Source organism: Chiloscyllium plagiosum, unplaced genomic scaffold (genome assembly GCF_037043375.1).
Source record: "Chiloscyllium plagiosum isolate Xiang-an unplaced genomic scaffold, Cpla_swu_hap1 HiC_scaffold_12, whole genome shotgun sequence".
NCBI classification, from domain to species: Eukaryota; Metazoa; Chordata; class Chondrichthyes; order Orectolobiformes; family Hemiscylliidae; genus Chiloscyllium; species Chiloscyllium plagiosum.
The window spans coordinates 96802225-96811631 of NW_028270150.1; the positions used below are offsets into that span (position 1 = coordinate 96802225).

Consider the following 9407-nt stretch of genomic DNA (forward strand, 5'->3'; position numbering starts at 1 on the left):
GAAGGATTTGGATAGGTTAGGAGAGAGGGCAAAGAAGTGGCAGAGAGAGCACAATATGGGAAAATGTGAGGTCATACATGTTGGTAGGAAAAATAGAGGCATGGACTATTTTCTAAATGAGGAGAAAATTCAAAAGTTTGAAGTGCAAAGAGACTCTCGTCCAGGATGCTCTCAAGTTAAACTTGCAGGTTGAAGTGTTGAGCCACAAGGTGGTTAGGTTGGTTGGTCCGGGTGTCCCAGAGGTGTTCTCTGAAACGCTCCGGGGAGACAGGCCGCCTACTTGCGGAGCGTTTCAGAGAACACCTCTGGGACACCCGGACCAACCAACCGAACCACCCTGTGGCTCAACTCTTCAACTCCCCCTCCCACTCCACCAAGGATATGCAGGTCTTTGGACTCCTCCATCGCCAGACCACAACAACACGACGGTTGGAGGAAGAGCGCCTCATCTTCCGCCTCGGAACCCTCCAACCACAGGGGTGAACTCGGATTTCACCAGTTTCCTCATTTCCCTTCCCCCCACCTTGTCTCAGTCAAATGCCTCAAACTCAGCACCGCCTTCCTAACGTGCAATCTTCTTCCTGACCTCTCCGCCCCCCACCCCAGTCTGACCTATCACCCTCACCTTGACCTCTTTCCACCTATCGCATTTCCAACGCCCCTCCCCCAAGTCCCTCCTCCCTACCTTTTATCTTAGCCTGCTGGACACACTTTCCTCATTCCTGAAGAAGGGCTTATGCCCGAAACGTCGATTCTCCTGTTCCCTGCATGCTGCCTGACCTGCTGCGCTTTTCCAGCAACACATTTTCAGCTTACTCCTCATTCATACTAGTGTGTTCACATGTATCCCATGGAGGGCAGACCAACCTCACTGTATCTTTGTCACACACCCTAGAGAGGGCAGATTGTCCCTACTGTGTCTATATCACACACATTGGATAGAGCTGACTGACCCCATTGTGTCTATATCATTGACTGTGGGAAAACAGACCATTTACTCTGTGTCTGTAGTAGAGCACCAGGACTGCCAACTGAACATACTCAGTCTGTATCACAAAGGTTGGAGAGTGCAGACTCCCCTCACTGTGTCTGTACCATTGACCCCACAGAGAGTGGATTGGATGGATTCTGAGACAGAACACATTTCTAATCCCTGAATCCTTCAATCCGTCTCATCATTTAATGAATTTCACCATTCGGGTAAAAGGGTATTTTAGCATGTTCTTCAGCTGTTTCCTGAATTTAGTCTGGGTCACGACATATATACAAGTGTTTGTGCAGCAACTTAAGAGCTGGAGAATGAATCCAATATCTCGTACAAAATAATGTAGATATAGGTCCCTGTTCCCCATCCGATATGTGCGTTTCCATAGAGAGTATACCATGAACACTGACCATAACAGGATGAAATTCCCTGAGATAACAAACAATAAAATGGTGGACTTCCTTTGAGTCCCCATTTCTGGGTCACTGGGATTCTCCCCACTGCTGTGAGCCCGAAGTCTCCTGCGGACTCTGCTGGCCACTAAAATGTGTCTGACACTTAAAGCATTGAGCAGTAGAATCAGAACAAATGGCACTGCTGGGTTCAGGATATAATAAAGACACTCGATTATTCCCCAGGCTGGAGATGACAGAATATCAGTTGGTACTGAACAAAACCAGGGGAGATTTCTCATCAAATACTGAGATGTGAACATAAAGTACCAGAAAATGTTCTTCAAACCACTCAGCACAATCACTGTTCCCAGAACCACAGCTGCTGTCTTCTCAGTACAAAATTTAATTTGCAGATTTGGGCAGCAAATGGCCACATATCGATCAAAGGTAAAAGTGACGGTAAACCAGACAGAACAGTCGGTGGCTGCATAAACAAAGACAGCGTGGACATTACAGATGGGGATGGACCGTATGAAACGTAACTTTCTCTTAAAAACAATTGGAATGTGTCTCAGTAGCACATCAAGGATAATAACCAGGATATCTGCTGATGACATTGCGACCAGGTATCGAGTAATACATTTTGAAAGACCACACTTTCTTTGCGACAAAATTAGAATTGTTATGATGTTCACTGTGAGGAAGGAAAATGAACAGGAAAATTAATCAAGCCAGTAGAAAAATTACCAGTTACACACAGTACATCGTTTGATTTCTAAATGTGTCCCACTTCCTGAAAATGTATTAAAGTAGGGTGGCATGGTGGCTCAGTGGTTAGCACTGTTGCCTCATAGCTTCAGGGACTGGGTTCGATTCCTGCCACAGGTCACTGTCTGTGTGGAGTTTGCACATTCTCCCCGTGTCTGTGGTGGTTTTCTCCGGCTGCTCCGGTGTCCTCCCACAATCCAAAGAAGTGCAGGTCAGGTGAATTACCCACAGTGTTAGGTGCATTAGTCAGTGGGAAATGGGTCTCGGTGGGTTACTCGTCAGAGGGTTGGTGTGGATTTATTGGGCTGAAAGGTCTGTTTCCACACTGTACGGAATCTAATCGATTTATACCCATGGTCATGTAATCTGCTGGTTCCAAAAAGAAATCAGTAAAATTAGCAATTAGGTAGAAATCCATACTTGGGTTGAAACAGAAAATGAGGAGATGATGTAAAGATTGACACTGGGCTAACAGATTATTGAAGTGAAAACAAGGGAATATAGGAAACATCACAAAGACCATGGGAGGTATGTTTCAGTTTCTGAAGTGGGACAGAGATCAGTGACCCTGTATTAGGGTGGAGAAAACGTCCAGATTCCTGCTGTTCATCACCACAGAGTCATTCAAAATTAGTGTGGAAGGATCAGCCCAAGTTCCCATTCGTTAGCATCTGGTGTCCATGGTGGATATCTGCACACATATCCTGCTCTTGATCATTATCTAATAAAACCAGATTATATGGGGATATCTCAGTCTGTATTATTCTCTCTGATATGAACTTAGAGTTAGTTTTCCGATGGAGTTGATGGTCAATTGATTTCAGATGGTAGAGGTCACATGTTTGGAAGATGTGACAGGGCTCTTCCAAAGTTACTGCAGTGCATCTTCCACATGCCTCACATTGTTGCTGGGGTGCAGTGATGGTGGAAACCGGGAATGTTTGTGGGCGTGGTGCCAGTCAAGGGCACTTTATTCTGAATGTTGTTAAGTTTCTTGAGTGTTGTTGAATCAGAACTTACCCAGGCAGGTGGGGTATATTCCATCATATTCCTGCCTTACCCTTTGTCAACAGTGGACAGGCTTTGGGGAGTCAGTAGGTGAGATATGTATCACAGAATTACCAGTCTCTGAAATGGTCTTGGAACAATGGTATTCATATAACTGGGGCCATCTCAGTCTGTGGCACTGGTAACACCCCTCTCTCCATCAGGGGGTTGGATGTGGGGGATTCAGTGAAGGTAAGGCCAATCATTGTTAAGAGAAGACGTTACATTCTCTCTATTCAGACATACCTGACACGTGTGTGGCATAAACACGACATGTCAGTCCAGGCCTGAATACTGCCCAAGTGTTGCTAAATATGGGCATAGTGTCTGACAAGTCAGGAATGGGAAAAAACTTTGTGGAAGAATCAACAAACATCCTGAATTCTGACCTTACGATGGAGGGATTGTCAATGAAGAAGCAGTTAAAGATAACTGAGCCTGGGACAGTTCCCTGAGGAACTCCTGCAGAGATGTCCTGGAGCTGAGGTGACTGACTTCCAACAACCACAGCCATCCTCCAATGTGCCAGGAATGACCACAACCAATGAGAGTTTCATCCCATTTCTTGTTATTTTCTGATTCATTCAGCTCAGACTTGGTCAATTGCCCCTTTGATGTCCAATACGGTCCCTCTCACCTCACCTCAGGATACAGCTCCATTGTCCTTGTTTGGATAATAGTTGGTATGAGGTCTGCTGCTGAATAACCCTGCAGAATGAGACACCAGTGAACTAGTTATTGCTGAGTGAGTGCAGCTCGGTTGCACTCTTGATGTCACCTTCCACCATGATGCTGTGAATTCTGATCAGACTGTTGGGTGGTAATTATCTGGGTTTGCTTTGTTCGACTCTTTGCGATTTACCTGTTTAAATCCCTAGATTAATAGGTGATGCCAGTTTTGTAACTGTACTGGAACAGTTCAACTCAGTGAGTATTGGAGCCATTTACCACTGACAAGATATTTTCAGGACCATTAAGTTATATAGTGCCTTAGCTGTTTGTTGTGTTAGCTCCTGGTGAGCACTGGAGAGCCTCTACTGAAGCACAATCCAGCATGTGGACGACACACCCAGGAAAGGAAAAGGGAGATCAGGTTTAATAATCACCCAGTTACCAGAAGGAAGCCATTCAGCCCATCAGATCTGCATGGGCTGTATTTTACGTGTTGACACAATGGCGAGCACTTACCTTTTCCCAATCAACCTTCACATTGATTCGATTTTAATACATTCAAGTCTCTCTTCATTGTCTCAGTACAACCCGACCAAGGCTCCTTCTCCAACAACTGTCAAGTTATTTACCTATTAGGAATGGGACCTGAAAATGTATTATTTGTCAGAAATGGAAACCATCTGCTCAACGTACTCTCTTTCACAGGATACCTCGTGATCCAAGCTTACAGCAACATTTTGTTATTTTATTGGATCATGGTTAACGTGGAGAAACAAGTAAACATTTCAGGTCGATGCTGTTCCATCAGCAACCCCAGCCTTTTCTGTTCTTATTTCAGATTTCCAGCACCTGCAGTATTTTGCTTTCGTTCATTCATTTTATAACTTTTCATTAATATTGGCAGAATGGTCCATATCTCTGCAGGCTCAGGAACGGATTTAAGTGACCTCAATATGACTCTGGGAATGTTTTCTCAATTCTGTGTAAATGAACAGATTTTGAAAGAGTCATAGATGGCAAAACATCTGAAACTTGTCTTCGTTTACTGTACCTCAGTGTAGGATATATTTTGTTATCGCACGATTGGAACTTGGTGATCCTGTTCCTCAGTATAAAATTGTATTCTATGTGTAATATAGCCAGAGAAGTGAGATCGATAGGCTCAACTGTGCAAGTCTTGTGATGGGGTAAGGTGATGGAAAAGATTAATTCAGAAGATGTAAAGATACTTTATTTCAAAGTTGGCAGAACATGGATTTGCATATTAACCAGTGGAACAGCCAAAACTGTCATGAAGAGGGACAAGTGAATGATAGTCTCACTAATTGGTCATTTTAATAAATAAAAAGCAACGGGAAATGTATTTCAAAACCAGAGTATGATCACGGAAAGGACAGCTATGTAACAAATTAATCAACTGATTGTGAAGATACAGAGCTTTACTCAATATAACACCGAACCAGATGGCAAATTGTGGATAATGTAATGGTTTTTAAGATACTAAACATAAATTCCGAGGGAAAGGCAGCGATAGGCTGCAGTTAAGAGACAAGTTTGAGGACTGCAGCTTGAGGATGGGTGTTCCATTGTGAATGTGACAACTGACCACTGCCCTTTGCTCAGTATCACCACTTTGTCTTTACTGTGGGAAATGTAATCAAGTCTGTGAGATATTTGTAAATGTACATTGTACTCATGGGGTTGTGGAGCTAATCCAACTGAAAGTCCCTTCCGATTAGCGCTGCCAACTTGGTGTGCTATTGTGTAGAAACAGAGCTTTACTCAATTGACCTTAGGCTTGCAATGACATGATAGCAAAGGTCAGAAAATATATCAATTTCAATCAAATAAAAATCTTCACGGTAAGGGCAAGAAGGAAAAGATAAGATGATAGAAAGCAAACAGGGAATGTGGGAAATTCTCAGCAGTCTGGCAGTGCCTGTGGGGAGACAGAGTTAACATTTCAGGCTGCTAACCCTTTGTCATGAGGCAGTGTGAACAAATTGATGGGCAAGAAGGGTCAAGGGTCACCTGGAGAATTCGAGTAGATTGACATGCCTCTAGTGAAATGAATAATACGTCCATGACCAGACACTGTACAGGCAAGTTAATTGTAATTGAGCAGCACGTCTCAGAAACAAAGCAAGGCACATTCTAAAAATCTCTGGTATTCAGACAATCTGCATTTATTTTGGCAGCCAGTTTTGCAAGAGTGTAGTTTTATCCTCCTGATATAGAGGGAATGGGGAGTGTGGGCAATGTCAGTCAGGATGGGGAACTGGAAGATGAGTTGCCTGAAAAGGTCCCCGTGATGAGATACATTTTGGGAATAGTGGAGACCTGAATCAGTGCCAAAAACGAACATGAGGTTGACCCAACTCGGAGTCCAATGGATCGGTAAGATTCTGAACACTCTCACTGATCCTCATGACTTGGCCAAGGCCAAGCTAGAGACAATGGATAGGGTTATAAGGTTAAAGTAGGAACCAAAGGCACTGACTTCGGTCTTTCCAATTGGAAATGACAAGATTATTAATAGAGTGAAATATGATTTACAGATTAGATTAGATTACTTTAGGTGTGGAAACAGGCCCTTCGGCTCAACAAGTCCACACCAACCCGCCGAAGCGCAACCCGCCCAGACCCATTCCCCTACATTTACCCCTTCACCTTACACTACAGGCAATTTAGCATGGCCAATTCACCTAACCTGTACATTTTTGGACAGTGGGAGGAAACCGGAGCACCCGGAGGGAACCCACGCAGACACGGGGAGACTGTGCAAACTCCACACAATCAGATCTAATGGGAATAGAGACATAGGGTCTTAGCAGGAACAACAGTAACAGCAGCGAGGAGGAGAGAGTAACTGGCAGGAAAAGCAATGCTGTTAAAGATAGTTCTTAGAGTTAATAGCAGGGCTAGAGACTTACCCGGAACACCAACAATAACAAGGGTGGGATAGTAAATGTGTTGAATAACTAGGACTATATAATTGATCCGGGTTGTTAATGACATCAAGTGGTAATTTGCAGAAATATAATCAATTGTTGCTGAGAAACTCCTGCCCATTGTTGTAAAATTCCGATCTTCTGTGTTCAGATTCCAACCCATGGTTGTAAAATTCCAATCTATTGTTCTCAGGTTCGAATCTCTCTTCTCCCGAGCTCCCAGTCTCTGGAGCTGTCGGTCCCTGTTAGTGCTGGGGGTGATGCTGGAGGTGATGCTGTCACTGATACGACAGCTTTGAACATTGTAAGGAAGTTGTAATTAATAGAAGGGGGAGTCCCTCTGGGGACACAATTATGGTTCATTGAGTTTGACATTAAAGACAGTCACTAAACAAACAGGTTCAGTTCACCCTCTTCAATCCAGTACACTATTCCCCCAATGGAATAGGACTTGTACCTTGGACTGCATGGACATGAGTTTCTGAGAGAAAGAGAAGTAGAGGCATTGACCATAATCTTTCACTTCTCTGAAGATATTGAAGTAGTTCCATAGAAATGGACGGTTGTGTTGTGCTCACCACACAGTGTGTTTTGACTCTTATACCGAGCAAAGAAACTGCAACAAGACTCTTAATAATAATGAAGGATAATATGTATTTATTTAAAACAATAAATATAAAAATAACAAAATACAGTATCAATTTACAATTGACACAATTACTCTATTTTGTGCCCAAACCCACCCCCCCGTCCACCCCGAACGCAGTCAAACCCCGCCCCACCCACATCCCAAGTCAACCACCCATCCACCCCAACCCCGCACCCCCACCCGCTCCCCAAACCCGCAACCCGACCGCCCCCAACGCTGTCCAAACCTGTCCCCATCTGCCCCCAAACCCGTCATTGCCTGCTCCCTAACCCCACCCCCAACCAGGCTCCCAACCCCTTCTGACCCTGTTCCCACTCGCCATCTAACCCTGTGCAACACAGCCCCTTACCCAACCCCATCTGCTCCAAACAACCCTGGCACCCCCGTCCAACCCCAGCCACCCCCAACCCTGCCCTCCCGCCTGCCCCCTAAACACTGTCCTACACTGCCCCCCACCCGCCCCCAAAGCTCCGTCCTACCCCAACCGGCATCCCCCACCCCGCCCACCCCAACACTGCCCCCCCACCCGTCTCCACTCCCCCTCCCCGCCCACCCCAACACCGCCCCCCCACCCGTCTCCACTCCCCCTCCCCGCCCGCCCCAACACCGCCCCCCCACCCGTCTCCACTCCCCCTCCCCGCCCGCCCCAACACCGCCCCCCCACCCGTCTCCACTCCCCCACCCCGCCCCCCCACCCGTCTCTACTCCCCCTCCCCGCCCACCCCAACACCGCCCCCCCACCCGTCTCCACTCCCCCTCCCCGCCCGCCCCAACACCGCCCCCCCACCCGTCTCCACTCCCCCTCCCCACCCGCCCCAACACCGCCCCCCCACCCGTCTTCACTCCCCCTCCCCACCCGCCCCAACACCGCCCCCCCACCCGTCTCCACTCCCCCTCCCCGCCCGCCCCAACACCGCCCCCCCACCCGTCTCCACTCCCCCTCCCCACCCGCCCCAACACCGCCCCCCCACCCGTCTCCACTCCCCCTCCCCACCCGCCCCAACACCGCCCCCCCACCCGTCTCCACTCCCACTCCACACCCACCCCAACACCGCCCCCCCACCCGTCTCTACTCCCCCACCCCGCCCCCCCCACCCGTCTCCACTCCCCCACCCCGCCCACCCCAACACCGCCCCCCCACCCGTCTCCACTCCCCCTCCCCGCCCGCCCCAACACCGCCCCCCACCCGTCTCCACTCCCCCTCCCCGCCCGCCCCAACACCGCCCCCCCACCCGTCTCCACTCCCCCTCCCCGCCCGCCCCAACACCGCCCCCCCACCCGTCTCTACTCCCCCTCCCCGCCCGCCCCAACACCGCCCCCCCACCCGTCTCTACTCCCCCACCCCGCCCCCCCACCCGTCTCTACTCCCCCTCCCCGCCCGCCCCAACACCGCCCCCCACCCGGCTCCACTCCCCCACCCCGCCCCCCCCACCCGTCTCCACTCCCCCACCCTGCCCACCCCAACACTGCCCCCCCACCCGTCTCCATTCCCACTCCCTGCCTGCCCCAACACCGCCCCCCCCACCCGTCTCCACTCCCACTCCCCGCCCGCCCCAACACTCCCCCACCACCCGTCTCCACTCCCCCACCCCGCCCACCCCAACACTGCCCCCCCACCCGTCTCCATTCCCACTCCCTGCCTGCCCCAACACCGCGCCCCCACCCGTCTCCACTCCCAATCCCCGCCCACCCCAACATTGTTCCCCAACCCGTCTCCACTCCCACTCCCCACCAAACCCAACACCGCCCCCCCCACCCGTCTCCACTCCCACTCCCCGCCCGCCCCAACACTCCCCCACCACCCGTCTCCACTCCCCCTCCCCGCCCGCCCCAACACTGCCCCCCCACCCGTCTCCACTCCCACTCCCCGCCCGCCCCAACACTGCCCCCCCACCTGTCTCCACTCCCCCTCCACGCCCGCCCCAACACTGCTCCCCCAC

The 9407-nt window shown here is 49.6% G+C and overlaps 1 protein-coding gene across 1 annotated transcript; it reads right to left on the reverse strand.

Annotated features, from left to right (window-relative positions):
• Nucleotides 1–1175: 1175 nt before the first annotated feature.
• On the reverse strand, nt 1176–6981 carry LOC148148608 (putative G protein-coupled receptor 139). Its single transcript, XM_087992341.1, has 2 exons — nt 6801–6981; nt 1176–2074 (listed from the first exon to the last, which is right to left on the reverse strand). Exons 1-2 carry the CDS (start codon nt 6979–6981, stop codon nt 1176–1178), a joined length of 1080 nt encoding a protein of 359 aa, XP_087848467.1.
• Between the last annotated feature and the right edge of the window lie 2426 nt (nt 6982–9407).

What these genes read in the sequence shown, in the direction of transcription:
- LOC148148608 (XM_087992341.1), bottom strand. Translation starts at nt 6,981, where the DNA reads ATGGGTTGGAATCTGAACACAGAAGATCGGAATTTTACAACAATGGGC. An exon ending in TGTTATTGTTGGTGTTCCGG is followed by an intron (nt 2,075 to 6,800) that starts GTAAGTCTCTAG and finishes CCTTCCTCACAG; the next exon opens with TGAACATCATAACAATTCTA.